This window comes from Oncorhynchus keta, chromosome 20, assembly GCF_023373465.1.
Source record: "Oncorhynchus keta strain PuntledgeMale-10-30-2019 chromosome 20, Oket_V2, whole genome shotgun sequence".
Classification (NCBI taxonomy): Eukaryota; Metazoa; Chordata; class Actinopteri; order Salmoniformes; family Salmonidae; genus Oncorhynchus; species Oncorhynchus keta.
Genome location: NC_068440.1, coordinates 30,319,139 through 30,343,852, shown reverse-complemented (window position 1 = coordinate 30,343,852; position 24,714 = coordinate 30,319,139). Strand labels below are relative to the sequence as shown.

General features: G+C 42.3%; 2 protein-coding genes across 10 annotated transcripts in view; one reads left to right on the top strand and one right to left on the bottom strand.

Moving 5' to 3' along the window:
• The window catches only part of zgc:85777 (uncharacterized protein LOC405871 homolog), a 186,731-nt gene extending 165,968 nt beyond the window's left edge, over nucleotides 1-20,763 (top strand). For 3 of the 8 annotated variants that reach the window (XM_052472617.1, XM_052472620.1, XM_052472616.1), the window contains exons 3-9: nucleotides 4,246-4,375; nucleotides 5,049-5,155; nucleotides 7,873-8,040; nucleotides 8,572-8,745; nucleotides 11,373-11,534; nucleotides 16,284-16,434; nucleotides 20,230-20,763. In XM_052472617.1, the coding sequence (XP_052328577.1) occupies nucleotides 4,246-4,375; nucleotides 5,049-5,155; nucleotides 7,873-8,040; nucleotides 8,572-8,745; nucleotides 11,373-11,534; nucleotides 16,284-16,434; nucleotides 20,230-20,320 (983 nt within the window). In that variant the 3' untranslated portion in view covers nucleotides 20,321-20,763. The remainder of the gene's footprint in view (nucleotides 1-4,245; nucleotides 4,376-5,048; nucleotides 5,156-7,872; nucleotides 8,041-8,571; nucleotides 8,746-11,372; nucleotides 11,535-16,283; nucleotides 16,435-20,229) is intronic. The other 5 variants (XM_052472618.1, XM_052472623.1, XM_052472621.1 and 2 more) reach the window with 2 other exon arrangements.
• Nucleotides 1-24,076, bottom strand: part of LOC118399623 (BET1 homolog) — a 137,890-nt gene extending 113,814 nt beyond the window's left edge. Inside the window, exons 1-4 of one of the 2 annotated variants that reach the window (XM_035795866.2) lie at nucleotides 23,895-24,074; nucleotides 23,501-23,607; nucleotides 23,351-23,407; nucleotides 20,826-21,662 (exon numbers count right to left, since the gene is read on the bottom strand). In XM_035795866.2, the coding sequence (XP_035651759.1) occupies nucleotides 21,507-21,662; nucleotides 23,351-23,407; nucleotides 23,501-23,607; nucleotides 23,895-23,913 (339 nt within the window). In that variant the 5' untranslated portion in view covers nucleotides 23,914-24,074 and the 3' untranslated portion in view covers nucleotides 20,826-21,506. Of the gene's footprint in view, nucleotides 1-20,825; nucleotides 21,663-23,350; nucleotides 23,408-23,500; nucleotides 23,608-23,894 lie in introns of those variants that run through there. The other variant, XM_052472628.1, reaches the window with a different exon arrangement.
• Between the last annotated feature and the right edge of the window lie 638 nt (nucleotides 24,077-24,714).

Here is a 24,714-nt window from a genome sequence, read left to right as displayed (position 1 = left end):
AACTGCAGGCAGGTAATGGAAAAACACTTTTAGGGTGATTTTAACCACTTCCGGTTGGTCCAGGAAGCTTAGAATCAACACAGGTAGACCTCATACTGGCCTGATGGACTGTTACCAAAGACAGGTTCATACGGCATTCATAACCCATATAGACTTCAGGTTGAATTTAGGGGTAAAGGCAATGTATTCCTATGGGGAGAGAAATCAATGCAAACTTTTTGAAGTAAACACCATCTTTTAACTATTAAGGGTTAATGCCACACTGTCAACGTTAGGCTTGCACGGATCGGAAGGACCTTAGGAACATACCTGAGGTCGAATTGTGCTTCTCACCCTAACGGTTCTCTCACTGTCACCCAAAAGCAAATGACGTTGTGGGGCAGGCTTCATTTTGGGGCTACTTTTCTAATGGTCGCTGCGCTCAGACCGAGCGAGCTACGGTCAAGCGGGATATCTCGTTGAACTCGGCACGGCCTAGACATTATGTTTATGCCATTGCCTGCTCTCTGTGTCTTTAAGAACCACACTTTTTCACTCCATCCTTGCTGTGTGTGCGTGTGAGAGCTTTTCTTTGACATCTGCTGGGAGAAATGACTGATTTACAGTTCATGAGGGTTACCTAGTCAAACATATGAAGTTTTGAAAAGATCTGACCTTTTTAACCCATGGAAACTGCCACTGTGACACCATTAAAGGCACTTCCGGTTGGCACAGGAAGCTATAAATAAACTCATATCATGATTGGGGTATGCCTTTACAGAATCCCGAGTTTTAAGTCTTTACGTTAAGAACTGAGTTATTTACGGAGGGTTTAGTGAGTGTGTGTTATTTCAGAAAATCATAGAAAATCACAGAAATCTCGCAGAGCTCCGCAGCACACTTTAAAAAGATTCGTAAGAACAACCTGCAACTGGATCTGTAACCGTTGAAAAAAAAAACACCTATCTGTGAACATCACCAAGGTGTCGTTGTACGATTTCTCTTAAATGACGATAGATAAATGGCTGGTTCTTTTTTTATTGACACCGGAGGCTCCTTGACTTTGACGTGAAGTGGAAAAAATAATTTCTCTCTTTTCATTTTGGACCTTTAATCCCAGATAAATGGCCATAACTCAAAAACCGTTGAGGCCTAGACGCCATCTTGTTCGGGGCCAACTGCCCATTATGCCGCCCTACGCTCACCGAGTTTCGGCTTCTAAATATTTTCAGTTTTCGAGATAAGGCCCCGTCGTGAATCGTGATGTTTTGTAGCAATAGCCATATGATTGCTTATGCCCTCTTGTGGGAATTTCCGGGACATGGGAAAAATGACATAAATCTTATTATTTTTGTAAACGGAAACCGAATGTCCGACAACGTTCATTTGATGACTTCCTGGTAGGTCCGGCCCTGCCGCTCGGCCCGACGCCGTCCGCGAATTTTACAAACGATTTCGGACGTCTAGTAAGGGACCGTACATTTGCAATATGGACTTTCTCACTAACCATACAGGTACTGCCGAATTCTTCCCTTAAGGTATGTAATTTTCTTGTTACTTTTTATTTTTTATTTTTTTACTTTAGTTTATTTTGTAAATATTTTCTTAACTCTATTTCTTGAACTGCATTGTTGGTTAAGGGCTTGTAAGTAAGCATTTCATGGGAAGGTCTACACCTGTTGTATTCGGCACGTGACTAATACAATTTGATTTGATGTATATCTTATGAAGGGCTTAGGAAGGCTTAATTAAGCCCTTAATGTTGTTTGTTTTAGGTGGGTCATTGTTGTACTATGGTGGGACCCCGTCCTGTAAAAACATACGTGTAAGGATATCTATGGCTGGCAGTGATTTTGTTTGCTTTCCTTCGCTCCACTATCGCGTGGGGCTGTTTTGCTAAAACTCAGTCGCACCTCTGTCTATAAGGTCCACAGGGTTCCAGGCCTGTCACACATTTATCTCCACACAGCTGTGCCTGTTTCCTCTAGTTTTTCCTCTGGTTTTTGGCACCTATGTTCAGTGTTTTCCTTGTCCTGCCACAGTTTTCACCCTGGCTGCAATATTCTGAGAGCCATTTGGCAGGTGACTCTGACCCTTCTGGGTAGAGAGACTAGAACTCTCTGGTGTCAATGTTCTTGTTGTTATTCATCCTTGTCATCATTAGTGTCTGTCTTTTTATCCCGTGTCTGATGGTTAGTCATGCTTTGTGGTGTTCATAACTAACATGATAAAATCTGAAAAAAGGTTTCAGAATATTATCTTCCCATTGAATTACTGTCTGGTTCCATTCGGCAGATTAGAGCTAGTTGATGAATGTAAATTGTCCAATTTGACATTCAAGTGAGAAGTAAATAAATCATTTCTAATGTCTTCTATTTTCTGTGTCACCTTAGTGCTGCTTTTGGAGTGTGACTGAGCACAAACTCACAGAAATACTTTCCAAGCCTTGATTATTAGATTGCCGGGCAACCAGGCTACGAGGATATCTAAAGTTATGCTAAATCCTATATAATTGATTATGTAGTACAACAAAGTTACTTTAAGATGATTTGGACATGAAGTGTAGAAAATGCTAATATAGGAGAGATTGACTTGCATTGCATTTGTGCCACAAAAGCTAAAAAGTTTACATTTGGAGACAGTGGCTAGGTAAACTAAAAGCATGGATTGCTGTCTTACCATGTCCATAGACTGCTTACAGGGTAAGGAAACCAATATGTCATGTTTTAATGTGGAACACTATCCCTTTAAGAGGGTGTTTAAGTTTCAAGTTTTAATGTCACACGTACAGTGAATTGCCTTTCTTGCAAACTCAAAACCCAACAATGCAATAATCAATAACAATGTAATACTAGAAAAAAACACACGAGAAATAAGAATTAGAAATATGAAATACGCAATTAAGTAAGCATACTATATAAAGGAAATGTTTAAAAAGTCCATTCCAATACCATATTTACATGTGCAGGGATACTGGAGTGATGGAGGTAGGTATGTGTAAGGGGACTAGGCAACAGGATATAAGAACAGAGTAGTAGCAGCTTGTATGTGAGTGGATGTGTAGAGTCAGTATAAATGTATGTGCATATTATGTGTGAGTGAGCAAATTATGGAATCAGTGTTTGTGTGTGTGTTGGAGTGACAGTGTGTGTAAGTGTGTAGGGTCAGGTTAACTCAGTCTGTGTGGCTATTTTGTTAGCTATTTATCAGTTGTATTGCTTGGGGATACAAGCTGTTCAAGAGCCTGTTGGTGTCAGACTTGATACACCGGTACCTCTTGCCATGCGGCAGCAGAGAAAATCTATGGCCTGGGTGGTTGGAGTCTTTGATTTTCCAGGCCTTCTTTTCACACCGACTGATATAGATGTCCTGGATGGCAGGGAGCTCGGCCCCAGTGATTTACTGGACTGTCCCCACAACCCTCTGTAGCGCAATGCCATCAAGGGCAGTGTTATTGCCTTACTAAGCAGTGATGCAGCCAGTCAACATGCTCTTAATGGTACGACTGTAGAACCTTTCGCCAAACTTCACGCCTTCTTCCCGACTGTGCGTGTGTGTTTGAACCATTTTAAGTCTAGTGATTTGGACACCGAGGAACTTGAAGCTGTCTACCTGCTCCGCTGCCGCCCTGTGGATGGGGACGTGCTCGCCCCCCGTTTCCTCTAGTCAACAATCAGGTCCTTGGTCTTGCTGACGTTGAGGGAGAGGTTGTTGCTCTGGCACCGCACTGCCAGGTCACTGACCTCCTCCCTGTATGCTGACTCAGGCCTATCACTTCGTGTCGTCAGAGAACTTGGTAATGGTGTTGGAGTCGTGCATAGCCACACAGTTGTGGGTGAACAGGGAGTGCAGGAGGGAACTAAGCGCACCCCCCTGTGGGGCCTCTGTGTTAAGGGTCAGCGTGGCGGAGGTGATGCTGCCTACCCTCACGAGCTAGGGTCGGCCCATCAGGAAGTCCAGGATCCAGTTGCAAAGGGTCCTAAGCTTGGTGATGAGCTTGGAGGGGTTTTGAACGATGAGCTATAGTCAAATGAACAGCATTCTCATGCAGGTATTACTCTTATCTAGGTGGGTGAGGGCAGTGTGGAGAGCAATTGAGATTGCATCATCTATGGATCTGTTGGGGTGGTATACACATTGGAGTGGGTCTAGGGGGGATGGGATGGTGGAGTTAATGTATGCCATAACCAGCCTCTCAAAGCACTTCATGATTACAGAAGTGAGTGCTTCAGGGTGGTAGTCATTGTGTTTATGTGTTCTGTGCAGAGTATGGAGGCCTGGGTCTGGACTTCAGCTACAGTATAGCCGTGTCAGAGGAGCTGGGTAACATCCACTGTGGAGGCATCCCCATGGCCATCGGAGTCCAGACTGATATGGCCACACCTGCCCTGGCCAGGTAATGTATATGCACCCATCTGGCCCATAGACATGTTATTTTCATTATGAGCCAATCAAGCAAGTCATTTGATTCTTATTTTGTATAATATTTTAATAGAGGAAAGTAAAAACATACAATCAATTGCACAATCACATAGCTTTTTCCCTTTGGACCCCCCTCCCCTTTGTCTCCCACCCCACCCTTCCCAATGTAATTTTATTTCTAAACTGCATAAATTAGTCTCTGATTCCCACTGACACACACACACACACACAAGAAACATTTGTAAAGTCAAGCTTTTTTGAAGACTTGGAGACAACCCACTCTTCTGACATCTCCGCTTCAATATGCACACCAACAAACCAAAACTAGGACTTAGTGACTTCTACAAGTAATACTTGACAGATGTTTAAATACTTCAGAATATATCGTGTTGATGATGAGTCAAGCTGCTGTATGTATGCTATTCATTATACATAGCAAAATAAGTGCAAGGTTTTGGCAACTAAGCCCTTTTTCTACTTGCCCAGGGTCAGATGAATTCCATTGTTATGTTTCTATGTGCAGTTTGAAAGAAGCTAACTAGCGTTAGCTCAATGACTGGGAGTCTAACAGAGCAGTTACTTGATCAGCTCTTTAACCACATTGTCTCTGTGTGTTGTGACACTGTGCTAAATGGCATATACTGTAGGTTTGGCTCTACAGAGCTGAAGAAGGAGTTTCTGCTGCCCTCCATAATGGGAGACAAAGTGGCCTGTCTGGGAGTGAGTGAAGTCGGAGCCGGCTCAGATGTTGCTAGTACGTTGCCTTCATTTAGTATCCCACCAGTATTTTATTATAGCCTAACTTCTTCTCATCCCTAAAGCAGATTCTCAGTAAACACTCAACCAATCTGGGACGGAAAAGGAGGCTCAATATATTTCTAATGCGGGAGGACATCAGAGCACCAGCATGATTAAAACACTCTTAATGGCAAATGATAGCATGAAAATAACAAATATATATACATATATTTTCTCCCTTGTTTCATCTTGTTCAAAGCAGGAAGAAAAAGCATGCTTATCTGTGCACCTACACTGATTTGGAGAATAAAGAATGATTTCTGTTCTGTTTAGAGTAATATCACCACAGGCTCTAATCGGGCACCAATCGATTGTTAATCTATACTAGGGTTCCCCAACTGGCGGGCACGCGTGTGATTTCATTTGTCCCCCCAAGTTTATTGAGCATGAAAAATATATATATATATTTGTTTTATTGTTGGACAAAGAAGAAACACCAGCAATTTGGTTCCAAGTGCAATTAATTTTGGAAATCTGTTCCAAAGTATTCCCACGCAAAATAGAGAGAGACTTTTAGTATTGTAGTGTATGTGGACACCTGCACGTCAAACATCTCATTCCAAAATCATGGGCATTAATATAGAGTTGGCCCCCCCTTTGCTGCTGTAACAGCCTCCACTCTTCTGGGAAGGCTTTCCACTAGATGTTGGAACATTGCTGCGGGGACTTGCTTCCATTCAGCTGCAAGAGCATTAGTGAGGTCGAGCACTGATGTTGGGCGATTAGGCCTGACTCGCGGTCGGCGTTCCAATTCATCCCATGGGTGTTGAGGTCAGGGCTCTGTTCAGGCCCGTCAAGTTCTTCAACTACGATCTCAACAAACCATTTCTGTATGGACCTCGCTTTGTGCCTGGGGGCATTGTCATGCTGAAACAGGAAAGTGCCTTCCCCAAACTGTTGCCACAAAGTTGGAAGCACAGAATCATCTAGAATGTCATTGTATGCTATAGAGTTAACATTTCCCTTCACTGGAATTAAGGGGCCTAGCCTGAACCATGAAAAACAGCCTCAGATCATTATTCCTCCTCCACCAAACTTTACAGTTGGCACTATGCATTGGGGCAGGTAGCCTGGCAAATTGTCAAACCCAGATTTGTCTGTCGGACTGCCAAATAGGGGAAGCGTGATTCATCCCTCCAGAGAACACGTTTCCACTGCGCCAGAGTCCAATGGCGGCGAGCTTTACACCGCTCCAACCGACGCTTGGCATTGCGCATGGTGATCTTAGGCTTGTGTGCGGCTGCTCAACCATGGAAACCCATTTAATGATGCTCCTGACGAACAGTTCTTATGCTGACATTGCCTCCAGAGGCAGTTTGGAACTCAGTAGTAAGTATTGCAACAGCAGTTAAAGTGGTCAGGGGAAGCTCTAGCAGGGCAGAAATTTGACAAACTGACTTGTTGGAAAGGTGGCATCCTGTGACGATGCCACATTACAAATCACTGAGCTCTTCAGTAAGGCCATTCTACTGCCAATGTTTGTCTATGGAGATTGCATGGCTGTGTGCTTGACTTTATACACCTGTCAGCAACAGGTGTGGCTGAAGTAGCGAATCCACTAATTTGAAGGGGTGTCCACATACTTTTGTGCATATATAGTGTATATGTGATCATATACAAATGTAAGCAGGGTTTGAAATGTTTTAGTCAAATATTAAATATGTTTGGGCTTCTTTCTGTCAATTTGCAGTATACAAAATATTTGTAATTATATTCTGGCACGCTGACCATCCCCTCAAGAAGAAATCTTCCCGCGGTTGAATCTATATTGAACAAACATATAAATGCAACATACAACAATTTCAACCATTTTACTGAGTTACAGTTCATATGAGGAAATCAGTCAATTGAAAACATTCATTAGGCCCTAATCTATGGATTTCACATGACTGAGCAAGTGCACAGCCATGGGTGTGTCTGAGAGGGCATAGGCCCACCCACTGGAGAGCCAGGCCCAGCCAATCAGAATGTGTTTTTCCCCACAAAAGGGCTTTATTACAGACAGACAGAAATACTTCTCAGTTTCATCAGCTGTCCGAGTGGCTGGTCTCAGATGATCCTGCAGGTGAAGAATCCGATGTGGAGGTCCTGGGCTTGCATGGCTACACGTGGTCTGCGGTTGTGAGGCCGGTTAGGCGTACTGCCAAATTCTCTAAAATGATGTTGGAGGCAGCTTATGGTAGAGAAATTAACATTCAATTCTCTGGCAACAACTCTGGTGGACATTCCTGCAGTCCTGCCAATTGCGTGTTCCCTCAAAATGTAGACATCTGTGGCATTGTGTTGTGTGACAAAACTGCACATTTTAGTGTGTCCTTTTATTGTACCCAGCACAAGGTACATCTGTGTAATGATCATGCTGTTTAATCAGCTTCTTGATATGCCACACCGGGCCGTTGGATGGATTATCTTGGCAAAGGAGAAATGCTCACTTAGAGGGATGTAAACAAACTTGCGCACAACATTTGAGATAAATACCCGCTTTGTGTGTTTGGAACATTTCTGGATATTTTTTATACTATAGATCTGTCCTCATGGAAATTGTATCTCTTAACTACAGTAGTGTTCCCCATAGTGTGATTCCTTTTGGGCTGTTTGTGAAGACAGGAGTGGGCCACAGTTGTTTGGAAAAGGTTGTTCTATAGAACAAGTCATATTTTTTTTCTCTCTCAGCCATCAAGACGAACGCGGTGCGTGAAGGGGATGAGTATGTGGTGAACGGTGGTAAGATGTGGACCACTAACGGCACCCAGGCTGACTGGATGTGTCTCCTGGCCAACACCAGTGACGGTCCGTCTCACAAGAACAAGTCCCTCATCTGTCTGCCTATGAACTCTCCTGGTGAGACACAATTATATATACTTAGTCTACAAAAACTCTCCAATTGTCAATAGCTTCATCTCCAGTTATTGACCTTATGTTCTGAAATTGAAAGCGGGCTATTGTTGAGGGCGAAATCCTCATTTGAGATTCTGTTAGAATTTGTGCTAAGCTCCCATTTTAAGGTTAAGTGCCTTGCTCAAGGGCACATCGACTTTTCGACCAAAGCGGCCTTTCTGTTACTGGCCGAATGCTCTTAACCGCTAGTCTACCTGCTGCTCTCCATCTCACATCGATACATGCATTGAGCCGATCTCAAGTTGGGATCTATCAAGTATAGATGATTACATTTATATTCACATTTTAGTAATACCTCTGATTACTCACAACATTTTCAGTGTTCTGTGCAGAAGCCAATGTCCAAGATCAAGGGATTATTATAATCTCCAGACTGTTAAAATTTGTTAAGACTCCAGTAGGGAGCTACCGGATGGCCTCTGGTATCCCAGCCAAGACACACATGATGACGCCTCTCTTTGCTGTCCCTCACAGGGGTTCACATCGCCCGCAAGATCGACAAGATGGGGATGTGGTCTTCTGACACAGCAGAGGTCTTCTTCGATGACGTGCGCGTGCCTTGCAAGAACCTCATTGGTCAGGAGGGGATGGGCTTCACTTATCAAATGCTTCAATTCCAGGAAGAGAGACTTTGGGCATGTGGCAACAGTAAGCACACCTCTCCTATTCCGTCCTGTTCCCTTCCTCTCTCCCTCGCCCAAAGAATTTCTGTAGCTCAAAGACCTGAAACACATTTTGTTTTTTTATCATGAGTCATTCAAAGGGGTTTCTGCATGTCAGCCAGTGTAAATAAAAGGTCTTTAGCAAATAAATAAGATGGAATATCTCATTGATGGTGACGGGAAGTTCTTGAAAGCTTCCTGCTTGTTATATCCCAGTTAATTTAGTCTGGGCTTGATAACAGTCAGTCTGAGTAGGTTGTTAGCCTTTTTGGTATTTTTGTTGTTGTATTTTATTAGAATCCCCATTAGCTGTTGCAAAAGCAGCAGCTACTCTTCCTGGGGTCGTCACACAAACACACACACACAGATACACATACCCACACTGATGAATCACTATATGACTCCATCAACTTGTATCATCCATCCACTTCCAAGTTAAACTAGTGATACCCTTTGAGGTGCAAAAAAAAGGACATGAACTTCCCCACACAGTAAATAGTTCACAGCCCCTGCCCATTCCACCCTCTGTAACACAAACGACAAGCAGCATCTACAGTGCCTTGCGAAAGTATTCGGCCCCCTTGAACTTTGCGACCTTTTGCCACATTTCAGGCTTCAAACATAAAGATATAAAACTGTATTTTTTTGTGAAGAATCAACAACAAGTGGGACACAATCATGAAGTGGAAGGACATTTATTGGATATTTCAAACTTTTTTAACAAATCAAAAACTGAAAAATTGGGCATGCAAAATTATTCAGCCCCCTTAAGTTAATACTTTGTAGCGCCACCTTTTGCTGCGATTACAGCTGTAAGTCGCTTGGGGTATGTCTCTATCAGTTTTGCACATCGAGAGACTGAAATGTTTTCCCATTCCTCCTTGCAAAACAGCTTGAGCTCAGTGAGGTTGGATGGAGAGCATTTGTGAACAGCAGTTTTCAGTTCTTTCCACAGATTCTCGATTGGATTCAGGTCTGGACTTTGACTTGGCCATTCTAACACCTGGATATGTTTATTTTTTAACCATTCCATTGTAGATTTTGCTTTATGTTTTGGATCATTGTCTTGTTGGAAGACAAATCTCCGTTCCAGTCTCAGGTCTTTTGCAGACTCCATCAGGTTTTCTTCCAGAATGGTCCTGTATTTGGCTCCATCCATCTCCCCATCAATTTTAACCATCTTCCCTGTCCCTGCTGAAGAAAAGCAGGCCCAAACCATGATGCTGCCACCACCATGTTTGACAGTGGGGATGGTGTGTTCAGGGTGATGCGCTGTGTTGCTTTTACGCCAAACATAACGTTTTGCATTGTTGCCAAAAAGTTCAATTTTGGTTTCATCTGACCAGAGCACCTTCTTCCACATGTTTGGTGTGTCTCCCAGGTGGCTTGTGGCAAACTTTAAACTACACTTTTTATGGATATCTTTAAGAAAGGGCTTTCTTCTTGCCACTCTTCCATAAAGGCCAGATTTGTGCAATATACGACTGATTGTTGTCCTATGGACAGAGTCTCCCACGACAGCTGTAGATCTCTGCAGTTCATCCAGAGTGATCATGGGCCTCTTGGCTGCATCTCTGATCAGTCTTCTCCTTGTATGAGCTGAAAGTTTAGAGGGACGGCCAGGTCTTGGTAGATTTGCAGTGGTCTGATACTCCTTCCATTTCAATATTATTGCTTGCACAGTGCTCCTTGGGATGTTTAAAGCTTGGGAAATCTTTTTGTATCCAAATCCGGCTTTAAACTTCATCACAACAGTATCTCAGACCTGCCTGGTGTGTTCCTTGTTCTTCATGATGCTCTGCGCTTTTAACGGACCTCTGAGACTATCACAGTGCAGGTGCATTTATACGGAGACTTGATTACACACAGGTGGATTGTATTTATCATCATTAGTCATTTAGGTCAACATTGGATCATTCAGAGATCCTCACTGAACTTCTGGAGAGAGTTTGCTGCACTGAAAGTAAAGGGGCTGAATAATTTTGCACGCCCAATTTTTCAGTTTTTGATTTGTTAAAAAAGTTTGAAATATCCAATAAATGTCGTTCCACTTCATGATTATGTCCCACTTGTTGTTGATTCTTCACAAAAAAATAGTTTTATATCTTTATGTTTGAAGCCTGAAATGTGGCAAAAGGTCGCAAAGTTCAAGGGGGCCGAATACTTTCGCAAGGCACTGTATATAGAGCCATTTAATAATAACATGAAAAAGTTGCACGTGCAGTTTGGAATCAGAAAGCTCTTTGTTAACGTAGCAGTGGATACGATCACACACAACTTCAAATGCAGCTCATGCAAGTAAACAAACACATATTCAGATGGTCATCTCAGATGTTATCATAGATTGATTACCTAGCAAGCCAGCCAGCCAAGGTAAAATATCACAAATAGAGCTAGATAAAGCCAGAAGAATAATATACTTGTGTCAGTCTTGCATGTTTTCGTGGTCATCACTCACTCACTGTTGAGTTTGTCAAGGTCCAGACTTTAGCGTTAGCTATCCTGCTACTACAGAGCTTGTTGGTATGGGGTTGCGTAGTTACACATAACTCGAACTTGACGTTTGCTTTTAAACAAAATAATTCTCTATACTACCGTTTATTTCCCCTTCAGTTCTAACCATGATGGACAACATCATCCAGGAGACCATTCAGTACACCAGACAGAGGAAGATCTTCAAGATGCCTGTTCTCTACCACCAGTCAGTCCACTTCAGACTGGCTGAGCTGGAGACAGAGATCGAGCTGCTGCGTTCCCTCCTCCATCGCTCCACAGGTGGGTCTACTCAAGATAAGATCATGTCTGCATCCCAAATGTCACTCCATTCCCTATGTGGTGCATTACTTTTCACCAGGGCACAAAGAGCAATGGTCAATGTAGTGCACTACATAGGGAATATGGTGCTAATTTGTACTAACACCTGTACTGATTTCTATGGGGAAATGTTGTTTGCAGTTTTTTATTTTTTTAATATTTTTTTTTTCACCTTTATTTAACCAGGTAGGCTAGTTGAGAACAAGTTCTCATTTGCAACTGCGACCTGGCCAAGATAAAGCATAGCAGTGTGCGCAGACAACACAGAGTTACACATGGAGTAAACGATTAACAAGTCAATAACACAATAGGAAGAAAAAAAAAGTGAGTCTATATACATTGTGTGCAAAAGGCATGAGGTAGGCGAATAATTACAATTTTGCAGATTAACACTGGAGTGATAAATGATCAGATGGTCATGTACAGGTAGAGATATTGGTGTGCAAAAGAGCAGAAAAGTAAATAAATAAAAACAGTATGGGGATGAGAGGTAAAAATGGGTGGGCTATTTGCCGATAGACTATGTACAGCTGCAGCGATCGGTTAGCTGCTCAGATAGCAGATGTTTGAAGTTGGTGAGGGAGATAAAAGTCTCCAACTTCATCAATTTTTGCAATTCGTTCCAGTCACAGGCAGCAGAGCACTGGAACGAAAGGCGGCCAAATGAGGTGTTGGCTTTAGGGATGATCAGTGAGATACACCTGCTGGAGCGCGTGCTACGGATGGGTGTTGCCATCGTGACCAGTGAACTGAGATAAGGCGGAGCTTTACCTAGCATGAACTTGTAGAGGACCTGGAGCCAGTGGGTCTGGCGACGAATATGTAGCAAGGGCCAGCCGACTAGAGCGTACAAGTCGCAGTGGTGGGTAGTATAAGGTGCTTTAGTGACAAAACTGATGGCACTGTGATAAACTGCATCCAGTTTGCTGAGTAGAGTGTTGGAAGCAATTTTGTAGATGACATCGCCGAAGTCGAGGATCGGTAGGATAGTCAGTTTTACTAGGGTAAGTTTGGCGGCGTGAGTGAAGGAAGCTTTGTTGCGGAATAGAAAGCCGACTCTTGATTTGATTTTCGATTAGAGATGTTTGATATAAGTCTGGAAGGAGAGTTTACAGTCTAGCCAGACACCTAGGTACTTATAGATGTCCACATATTCAAGGTTGGAACCATCCAGGGTGGTGATGCTGGTCAGGGGTGCGGGTGCAGGCAGCGAACGGTTAAAAGCATGCATTTGGTTTTACTAGCGTTTAAGAGCAGTTGGAGACCACGGAAGGAGTGTTGTATGGCATTGAAGCTCGTTTGGAGGTTACATTACATTTACATTTAAGTCATTTAGCAGACGCTCTTATCCAGAGCGACTTACAAATTGGTGCATTCACCTTATGACATCCAGTAGAACAGTCACTTTACAATAGTGCATCTAAATCTTAAAGGGGGGGGGGGTGAGAAGGATTACTTATCCTATCCTAGGTATTCCTTAAAGAGGTAGGGTTTCAGGTGTCTCCGGAAGGTGGTGATTGACTCCGCTGTCCTGGCGTCGTGAGGGAGTTTGTTCCACCATTGGGGGGCCAGAGCAGCGAACAGTTTTAGATAGGTTAGATAGCACAGTGTTTGGACGGGCCGGAAGTATATAGAATGGTGTCGTCTGCGTAGAGGTGGATCAGGGAATCGCCCGCAGCAAGAGCAACATCATTGATATATACAGAAAAAGAGTCGGCCCGAGGATTGAACCCTGTGGCACCCCCATAGAGACTTCCAGAGGACCGGACAGCATGCCCTCCGATTTGACACACTGAACTCTGTCTGCAAAGTAATTGGTGAACCAGGCAAGGCAGTCATCCGAAAAACCGAGGCTACCGAGTCTGCCGATAAGAATATGGTGATTGACCGAGTCGAAAGCCTTGGCAAGGTCGATGAAGACGGCTGCACAGTACTGTCTTTTATCGATGGCGGTTATGATATCGTTTAGTACCTTGAGCGTGGCTGAGGTGCACCCGTGACGGCTCGGAAACCAGATTGCACAGCGGAGAAGGTACGGTGGGATTCGAGATGGTCAGTGACCTGTTTGTTGACTTGGCTTTCGAAGACCTTAGATAGGCAGGGCAGGATGGATATAGGTCTGTAACAGTTTGGGTCCAGGGTGTCTCCCCCTTTTGAAGAGGGGTATGATTGCGGCAGCTTTCCAGTCCTTGGGGATCTCAGACGATATGAAAGAGAGGTTGAGCAGGCTGGTAAATAGGGGTTGCGACAATGGCGGCGGATAGTTTCAGAAATAGAGGGTCCAGATTGTCAAGCCCAGCTGATTTGTACGGGTCCAGGTTTTGCAGCTCTTTCAGAACATCTGCTATCTGGATTTGGGTAAAGGAGAACCTGGAGAGGCTTGGGCGAGTAGCTGCGGGGGGGGGGCGGAGCTGTTGGCCGAGGTTGGAGTAGCCATGCGGAAGGCATGGCCAGCCGTTGAGAAATGCTTGTTGAAGTTTTCGATAATCATGGATTTATCGGTGGTGACCGTGTTACCTAGCCTCAGTGCAGTGGGCAGCTGGGAGGAGGTGCTCTTGTTCTCCATGGACTTCACAGTGTCCCAGAACTTTTTGGAGTTGGAGCTACAGGATGCAAACTTCTGCCTGAAGAAGCTGGCCTTAGCTTTCCTGACTGACTGCGTGTATTGGTTCCTGACTTCCCTGAACAGTTGCATATAGCGGGGACTGTTCGATGCTATTGCAGTCTGCCACAGGATGTTTTTGTGCTGGTCGAGGGCAGTCAGGTCTGGTGTGAACCAAGGGCTATATCTGTTCTTAGTTCTGCATTTTTTTTTAACAGAGCATGCTTATTTATCTAAAATGGTGAGGAAGTTACTTTTAAAGAATGACCAGGCATCCTCAACTGACGGGATGAGGTCAATGTCCTTCCAGGATACCCGGGCCAGGTCGATTAGAAAGGCCTGCTCACAGAAGTGTTTTAGGGAGCGTTTGACAGTGATGAGGGGTGGTCGTTTGACTGCGGCTCCGTAGCGGATACAGGCAATGAGGCAGTGATCGCTGAGATCCTGGTTGAAGACAGCGGAGGTGTATTTGGAGGGCCAGTTGGTCAGGATGACGTCTATGAGGGTGCCCTTGTTTACAGATTTAGGGTTGTACCTGGTGGGTTCCTTGATGATTTGTGTGAGATTGAGGGCATCTAGCTTAGATTGTAGGACCAGTTTAGGTCACCTAACAGAACAAACTGAAGCTAGATGGGGGGCAATCAATTCACAAATGGTGTCCAGGGCACAGCTGGGTGCTGAGGGGGGTCGGTAGCAGGCGGCAACAGTGAGAGACTTATTTCTGGAGAGAGTAATTTTCAAGATTAGTAGTTCGAACTGTTTGGGTATGGACCTGAAAAGTATGACATTACTTTGCAGGCTATCTCTGCAGTAGACTGCAACTCCTCCCCCTTTGGCAGTTCTATCTTGACGGAAGATGTTATAGTTGGGTATGGAAATCTCTGAATTTTTGGTGGCCTTCCTGAGCCAGGATTCAGACACGGCAAGGACATCAGGGTTAGCAGAGTGTGCTAAAGCAGTGAGTAAAACAAACTTAAGGAGGAGGCTTCTGATGTTGACATGCATGAAACCAAGGCTTTTTCGATCACAGATCGCCTGGGTTTACCTCCACATCACCCGCGGAACAGAGGAGGAGTAGTATGAGGGTGCGGCTAAAGGCTATCAAAACTGGTCGCCGAGAGCGTTGGCCTTGTGGATACATTAAAGACATCAAACATAAACACTGGAAATAAGACAGATAGCAACCAGATATGTGTTAGGGAAGCTACTCTGAAAATACAGTTTACCGTGCTATCAATTACTTCACACTGGAAGAAGTAAAGCTAAACTAAAACTACCCTTAAGAAAAATATAGTTTACTTAACTTAAGGTATTTAGAATAAGTAGTTCACGACATACTTTGTGACAAATAATCATATATTTATATATATGAAATATAATTGACTACAAATTGCAAGAACAGCTCACTTTGGAGTCAGATGTTAACAGAATGTTTCAAGTGTGAATTGGGAAGGTCTGATGCCAGAAAAAGAAAGGACATTTTTGCCTACTGTTCCCATTTTTTCTATTATTTTGGCAGAAACAGTAGTGTGTAATTCCAGTAGTTAGCTGCAACGCTGCATGGCAAAAAAAAGTAACTAACACTAAAAACAATACGAAGATTAGACTTTAGAACTAGCTACTGCAAAATGTAGTTAAGTTACTAGTTAAACTACATGTAGTTCACTACTCTCCAACACTGCCAGATAAATACAATCAGTTATGTGCAGCCTATGTACGATTCATAATAATAAGCTGTAAACTTTCAAATCTAGGCCAGTAACACAACACATCATCTAATAATGGTCATTGTCAGGAGACTGGACACATCTGGCTGTTGGCTGGGTTCCATGGCCTTTGAGGGGTTTTAACTAATGCTCAACCACTTTACCAGACAGTAGCTTCAATGCACTAGTGCAGCTGTTAATTGCTTCATTAGATAGGGACTAGAGGCATCTGTTTGGCACAAATAGACACTGTCCACGTCCCAATTCTCCCATTCCCTCCTCTGAACTGATCTGACATTAAAGATCAATGACAATAATATCAGTAAGTAATATCAGTTTAGGACTTGAGTGAAACACGTCCTAAATCTTGGCATCAACCTCTTCCCTGTCTCCCATTTCCAGCTCTGTACATCAAGGGCAACGATGTGACTAAGCTGGCGTCCATGGCTAAGCTGAAGGCAGGCCGTCTATCCAGGGAGGTGGGGGACAGCTGCCTGCAGTACTGGGGAGGGATGGGCTTCACCAGCGATGTCCTGGTCAGCAGGTTTTACAGGTGAGTGGAGAAGAAGAAACTCCTAAAAGGAGGTTCAGGTCAGCAGCTTAGTTCCTTTCAATGATGTTTATTGCAGATGTGTTTTGGAGCAAGCTCCTTCGTTAAAGCACTGAATAAACTCTGCGACACATTGTGAAGGTTACAAGTTCTGCTTATAAACTTGTCATAAACATTACTAAATATTTAATTTGCTAACTATTCATGAACTTTATATAATGTATATTTTATCATTCATTCATATATTTATTAATGTATAAAATATACTTAACAAAAATATAAACGCAACATGCAACAATTACAAAGATTTTACTGAGTTACAGTTCATATAATGAAATCAGTCAATTGAAATAAATCCATTAGGCCCTAATCTATGGATTTCATATGACTGGGAATACAGATATGCATCTGTTGGTCACAGATACCTTCTTTTTTTTTTAAGGTAGGGGTGTTGATCAGAAAAACAGTCAGTATCTGCTGTGACCACCGTTTTCCTCATGCAGCGCGACACATCTCCTTCACATAGAGTTGATCAGGCTGTTGATTGTGGAATGTTGTCCCACTCCTCTTAAATGGCTGTGCGAAGTTGCTGGATATTGGTGGGAACTGGAACGCACTATTGTACACGTCGTTCCAGAGCATCCCAAACATGCTTAATGAATGACATGTCTGGTGAATATACAGGCAATGGAAGAACTGGGACATTTTCAGCTTCCAGTAATTGTGTACAGATCCTTGCGACATGGGGACGTGCATTATCATGCTGAAACATGAGGTGATGGGGGCAGATGAATGGCATGACAACGGGCCTCAGGATCTAATCACAGTATCTCTGTGCATTCAAATTGCCATTGATAAAATGCAATTGTGTTCGTTGTCCGTAGCTTAGGACCTTCCCATGCCATAACCACACAGCCATTCTGTTTACAACGTTGACATCAGCAAACCGCTCATCCACACAACACCATACACGTGGTCTGCATTTGTGAGGCCTGTTGAACGTACTGCGGCTTATGGTAGAGAAATGAACATTAAATGATATGGCAACAACTCTGGTGGACATTCCTGCAGTCAGCATGCCAACTGCATGCTCCCTCAAAACGTGAGACATCTGTGGCATTGTGTTGTGACAAAACTGCACATTTTAGTGGCCTTTTATTGTTCCCAGCACAAGGTGCAACTGTAATGATCATGCTGTTTAATCAGCTTCTTGATATGGCACACCTGTCAGGTGGACAGATTATCTTTGCAAAGGAGAAATGCTCACTAACAGGGATGTAAACAAATTCGTGCACAAAATTTGAAAGAAATAAGCTTTTTGTGCGTATGGAACATTTCTGGGATCTTTTATTTTAGCTCATGAAACACCGGACCAACACTTTACATGTTGCGTTTATAGTTTTGTTTAGTGTATTATAAGGAGATGTGCAAATAAAGTATTAGCAAACTCAAAAGGAGTTTATTTAACCCACTGGTATATATGCTGTCCTTTCACTGATCAGATGATGCCATTCTTACAGTAGTAGTACACTAATCAACCACGGTTGCTACTACTAATTACAGTGACACCCAGTGGCGTGGCAAATGAAGACATTAGATGGTCTGCATCCCAAATGGCTCCCTATTAGTCCACTACTCTGGCCAGAGCCTGATGGGCCCTGGTTAAAAGTAGTGGACTATATAGGGAATAGGGTGCTATTTGAGACATATTATGATCTGGCATCTGGGGGTCAAAGGGCAGGTCTTAATGCCACTATGGGTCAGTTAAAAGGTCTCTGTTTCATCACATCCACAGAACCTTGCTATATACAGTGCCTTGCGAAAGTATTCGGCCCCCTTGAACTTTGCGACCTTTTGCCACATTTCAGGCTTCAAACATAAAGATATAAAACTGTATTTTTTTTGTGAAGAATCAACAACAAATGGGACACAATCATGAAGTGGACCGACATTTATTGGATATTTCAAACTTTTTTAACAAATCAAAAACTGAAAAATTGGGCGTGCAAAATTATTCAGCCCCTTTACTTTCAGTGCAGCAAACTCTCTCCAGAAGTTCAGTGAGGATCTCTGAATGATCCAATGTTGACCTAAATGACTAATGATGATAAATACAATCCACCTGTGTGTAATCAAGTCTACGTATAAATGCACCTGCACTGTGATAGTCTCAGAGGTCCGTTAAAAGCGCAGAGAGCATCATGAAGAACAAGGAACACACCAGGCAGGTCCGAGATACTGTTGTGAAGAACTTTAAAGCCGGATTTGGATACAAAAAGATTTCCCAAGCTTTAAACATCCCAAGGAGCACTGTGCAAGCAATAATATTAAAGTGCAAGGAGTATCAGACCACTGCAAATCTACCAAGACCTGGCCGTCCCTCTAAACTTTCAGCTCATACAAGGAGAAGACTGATCAGAGATGCAGCCAAGAGGCCCATGATCACTCTGGATGAACTGCAGAGATCTACAGCTGAGGTGGGAGACTCTGTCCATAGGACAACAATCAGTCGTATATTGCACAAATCTGGCCTTTATGGAAGAGTGGCAAGAAGAAAGCCCTTTCATAAAGATATACATAAAAAGTGCAGTTTAAAGTTTGCCACAAGCCACCTGGGAGACACACCAAACATGTGAAAGAAGGTGCTCTGGTCAGATGAAACCAAAATTGAACTTTTTGGCAACAATGCAAAACGTTATGTTTGGCGTAAAAGCAACACAGCGCATCACCCTGAACACACCATCCCCACTGTCAAACATGGTGGTGGCAGCATCATGGTTTGGGCCTGCTTTTCTTCAGCAGGGACAGGGAAGATGGTTAAAATTGATGGGGAGATGGATGGAGCCAAATACAGGACCATTCTGGAAGAAAACCTGATTGAGTCTGCAAAAGACCTGAGAGACTGGGACGGAGATTTGTCTTCCAACAAGACAATGATCCAAAACATAAAGCAAAATCTACAATGGAATGGTTCAAAAATAAACATATCCAGGTGTTAGAATGGCCAAGTCAAAGTCCAGACCTGAATCCAATCGAGAATCTGTGGAAAGAACTGAAAACTGCTGTTCACAAATGCTCTCCATCCAACCTCACTGAGCTCAAGCTGTTTTGCAAAGAGGAATGGGAAAACATTTCAGTCTCTCGATGTGCAAAACTGATAGAGACATACCCCAAGCGACTTACAGCTGTAATCGCATCAAAAGGTGGCGCTACAAAGTATTAACTTAAGGGGGCTGAATAATTTTGCACGCCCAATTTTTCAGTTTTTGATTTGTTAAAAAAGTTTGAAATATCCAATAAATGTCCTTCCACTTCATGATTGTGTCCCACTTGTTGTTGATTCTTCACAAAAAAATACAGTTTTATATCTTTATGTTTGAAGCCTGAAATGTGGCAAAAGGTCGCAAAGTTCAAGGGGGCCGAATACTTTCGCAAGGCACTGTACAAATACTATGTATATGCAGATGGATAGTTTGAGGATATTCATGTACGGTAAGTTCATAGCCAGTTGAGCTTCCATTTGAGTTAATACAGTTATGCAACGGTGCTGTTTTTTCACTGCAAAGAGTTGACTTTCAATACTAGTTAATTCCACAAACATTCTGGATATTCAGATTGCTAATTTTGCTCAAGAAATTAAACCTAATTCAAGTATCTAATCAGAAACGAGTCCCTATTGTCGCACAAAATTCATGTGGCTTTCATGGTTTTTAAGAATGAGGCCGAGGTAATAGCTGTCATTGAATGAGCTCAGTGTTAATTTGTTGATTTTGCGCTTCTCTTTATTAAATACTTAAGAGACGCCAGGTTACTGTCCATTGGAGGAGGCGCTGATGAGGTCATGCTGTCGATCATATGCAAGTACATGGACACCCTACCCAAGAAGTGATGTCACAGTGCCAGTATGGCTTTCCCTTGTGCTGCACCTCAATCCAGTCCATGAAGGGGAGTGCCAGAAGGAACAAAACCATTTTCTGGAATTTAATGAACACATCAGAATTGCAGTTTAAGATTTTAATTTGTTAATCAATTTAACCGCTGTGTTGCACTTACCTTATGAAAATGCATGTACTGTATTACAGGGCCAGTCAGGAATGTTTTTCAAATAGTGCCTCCATGTTTCCATTCTGGGGAAACATGCCTAAGATTTCGTTCCATTAATTTCTTTATGACAATTGAAAACTGCGGTCCTAGAGTAGTTGTGAATTTGTTTGTGTATTGTGGAGAGGATTTGTAATCAATGTCTAAGATCAAGTTTTTGTAGATAGTCTTAGGAATACAATGAATAGTATGTCCCGTGGTGTAAAATAAATGAAGCTCTATATACCTCAATCTTTTGTGACTTCTTGAAAAACAATTGTTGAGAAAAGAATCAAACTCTCTGGAGCGTCAAATCCAAAACATCCATGTTTATTTACATATAAAACATTTTACATCAGTTAACGGGAGAACAGTGTGCAGTGGAGATGAACAGTCTCTGTAGATGGGACAGGAAATGTTTGAAGTGAGCGCACACCCTAATTTATTCCTCAAAACAAAAACAAGATGTTTGTTTATAGTGGAACTCAATTGTTGGACACTATTGATCAAATGTTAAATCAGTCTCACATTGGATCAAGCAACCTCTGACAGCGAACCCAATTCCAATCTTTTTTCACTAATCAGCTCTGAAAAATGCGATTGGGGGGTGGGAGATCAGAATTGGGCTGCCTGTGTAACATGTTACTGCTTAGCCTTGCCAGATTTTTTGATGCAATAGATCACTCATCCTGTACATCAACTTGCATAACGATATGCATCATCGTTAAGGGACTCTGTACGAAAGTGTCACATTACAAACGTATGGCAGTGTCTACTCATTCCATCAGGGTTGTCTAAAATTAACAGACATTTTTTATTATTCCCTATTGCACATTGTCATTGATGATTTGGGGGGAGTCTCCTCAAACATTCAGCACATTCTTACAGTCTCACTGTCATCATCCTGGTCTTCTGATGCAGAGGTGCACGCATGGCACAGACTGGGAAAGGAAACACGAGGCAGGGAGGGAAAAGCCGGGGCCTCCTGTAACACATCACCTCAGTTTGATAAACCAGTAAAGGATGGTGAAGACCAAGAAGCAGAAGAACAGCATGTAGCACAGGAGCTTGGTCTGGCTTCCCCTGGAAAGCTGCTTCACTCTCCCTATGGTGGCCCCCAGCAAACCTCCCGTTGAGTCAAAGTCTGAGTCCTGTTAGTAGGAAAAATAACAAAACAATACATCCAGTGACATGTTTTGCCATCCTGATTTGAATTGCTCTGAAATGTGTAATAAGGTAAATCCATTTGAATTCAATCACTTTGACAGCACCCTTTACGAATCGAACGAACCCTTCCATACATATTTGTCCATTGTAGAAGTGCTCAGAAAGTGACTTTGGACCTGAGTGCCAAAACATTCAAGCGCTAACAGTGCTAAAAGTTATATTTTGCATAACATGAAACAGCCATGTCTTCATCACTGGAAAATATAAATGGTTGAGAAACAGGGTTGTCAATTTTTTTATACATTTCCTGAAAAAAAAGTTCAATGTAATTTAACCTTAAACGTCAATTATCTAAGCTCCAATTTTTTTATCCCCTTCATACTTGCATATGCTGTAGCTTAGACCCTATTTTACATCTGAGGTTGTGTGTTGTTCCCGCCATTGGTTGAGACAACATGCTCTACAGGCTGGGTGTCATGTTTTGGCTTATAAAATGTCCACAAATCAGGGAATGTTGACTTGAATGGGAATATCTGTTTGAAATGATACTGTCAATCCTCCATAGGAAACTGATTCAAATCATAGAAATATAAATAATAGAGTAGACATGACCATTTAAGTTAACATTCGACAGTGGGTGGACCGACGGCCATCTTTGTGGTAGTAATTAGAAGTTGAAATGGCACCCACTCTATTCAAGAGCGTGTGTCAACTGATGGCGGGCGTACAACACAAAAACCTCAGATGTAAAGTAGGGTCTAAGCTACAACATGTGCGAATATGAAAGAGTTTACATTTTTTGATATAATTGACATTAAAAGTTCAAATAACACTTCAATTTTTTAAATATTTGTATAAATAATTAAGTAGTTAAACAAACCTGTTTATACACTTAAATTGCAGCACACTCAACTTTATCTTTTGCAGTGATGAAGAGATGGATGTCTCATGATAGTATGGTGGGGTTTCCAAAATGGGTCAACTTTTGAATGCCAAAACATTCAGGTCCAAAAAGTCACTTTCTGAGCACTTCTACAATGGGCAAAATATATGGAAGATTTTGTTCAACTCTAAAGGGATGCTGTCAAAAAGTGATTGAACTCATATGGTTTTACCCTATAGCCTATCTGTTGAGCAATATTGTGACCTGTTATGGATGCCAACTAAGCTTTTAATGGATTGTGCAATCTGGTAGAAGAGGGTATAGATAAAGGAGATTTGTGTCAATGCTTCTTGAGTTGAGTAATTATGTAGAGTAACCTATAGGCGTGGGTAATATTTGGAGAGACCTCTTCTCTCCAAACCTTTTCTACAATATGCTACTCAAAATATTGCAAAATACGATAATCGTTTTGCGTCTTTAATGACAATCGTTCCACTGTGCAATTTGTGTTTATTTACAATATTATACAGTAGCCACATTCTCATTAAATAATGTGGCAAAAATAAGCATTAGTTCATTAATTTAGACACTGATACAGCCTAACTCATAAAACTGCACAGTTTTGATTTGTCAAGTTCGAATAGTCTTGCACATCACCATATATCGTCTTGTATTTCACGATATATCGTTAATGTTAAATAGCACAATCTTAAATGTAATTATATAGCTAGCTGTGGGGCCAAACCCTAGTAGCCTATATACGCATGACTGAACATGTCACTTGCTTACCATATCGTCCAACATGTTTTTCTGGTATTTCACTTCTGTTCCGATATCTATTGACAGCTGTAGCAAGACAAACATTACATAGTGTTACCAAAGGAATGAATAACAACATGAGACAGTTACTGGAGAACTCTGTGTACACGAAATACTAACATGCTTCAAGGCGCTGACTTTGGCTCTCAGACCCTCTTGTAAGTGTTCATTTTCCTCTTCGTACGCGCTGTATCCACTGGCCACATAATTTTCAGGTCCTCCTTCGCCTGTGACACAATGAACAAACCCAATGAGCTGACTGGGTCGCTAACTAAAAATAAACGTATTTCGTTAGCAAACGTTACCTATCTATGAAGGCCTGTAGGTAACATGATTATCAAGCTAAGACAGTTCGGTAGTTATAGCTAATGCTGTCCTGATGTAGTAAAGTTAGCTAGATACAGAGGCTTTATTTCGTTCAAATGTATACTGTTAGCTAGCTAACCAGACTGCTAACTATAGCCATTGAATGAACGTCCTCTATTTAAAACTGGGGTGGGGGCATGAGTCTTACCCAAACCTGCTCGTCTCATTTTGATTTATTCAATAAAAAAAATCCTAACTGTGACACTTAGGTGATAATGTGTATCAAAGCAGTGGTGTTGTTGATGTAGACAGCTAGCTAGCAACACGAATTCAGCAGAAGAGGAAACGCCACGACATCGTACGGAAACCTGATAAGACAAATGTTTACATGGATGACTCCGCCCACTCACCGCCTGGGTCAAGTTACTTCGAGGTTTTGGTTACATTTTGAATAGCTAGCTCAACTCACCCCAGAGCAATGGCAACAAAAAATCGAATTAATTGCCATCGCCAATCAATAGTTCATCACAGGGAGTGCAGCAGATTTAATTTCAAATGTACAATAGGGCATCATAGGCTGCGTTTAGAAAGGCAGCTCAATTCGGTCTATTTTTCCGTAGTTGTTTTTTTGACTAATCCGATCATATTTCAAAAAGCTCTGATGTGAAAAGATCTGATGTGATTGCTCAAAAGACCAATTAGCGGAAAAAATATCAGAGTTGGGCTGCCTGTGTTAACACAGCCATAGGTAAGCTTACAAAACCCAAAGATGTGTAATAAGCATGGTGATTGCAACCATTCCAGGTTGCTGCCATTGATCATACAAAATATAAAATCACCTGTACACTCATGATTAGTCTGCTTGGCAATTTGGCAAACAGAACAAAGATAACTTTAATATGCTATACAGCAAGTTTCAAAGTATTTGTTTTCTACCTCCCCCATCTCCCTCATACATGGGGGCATGCAATACCAAAGAGGAAAGTAATGTCCGTTCTTGGCAATATGATCTGTAACTGTGGCGTAAG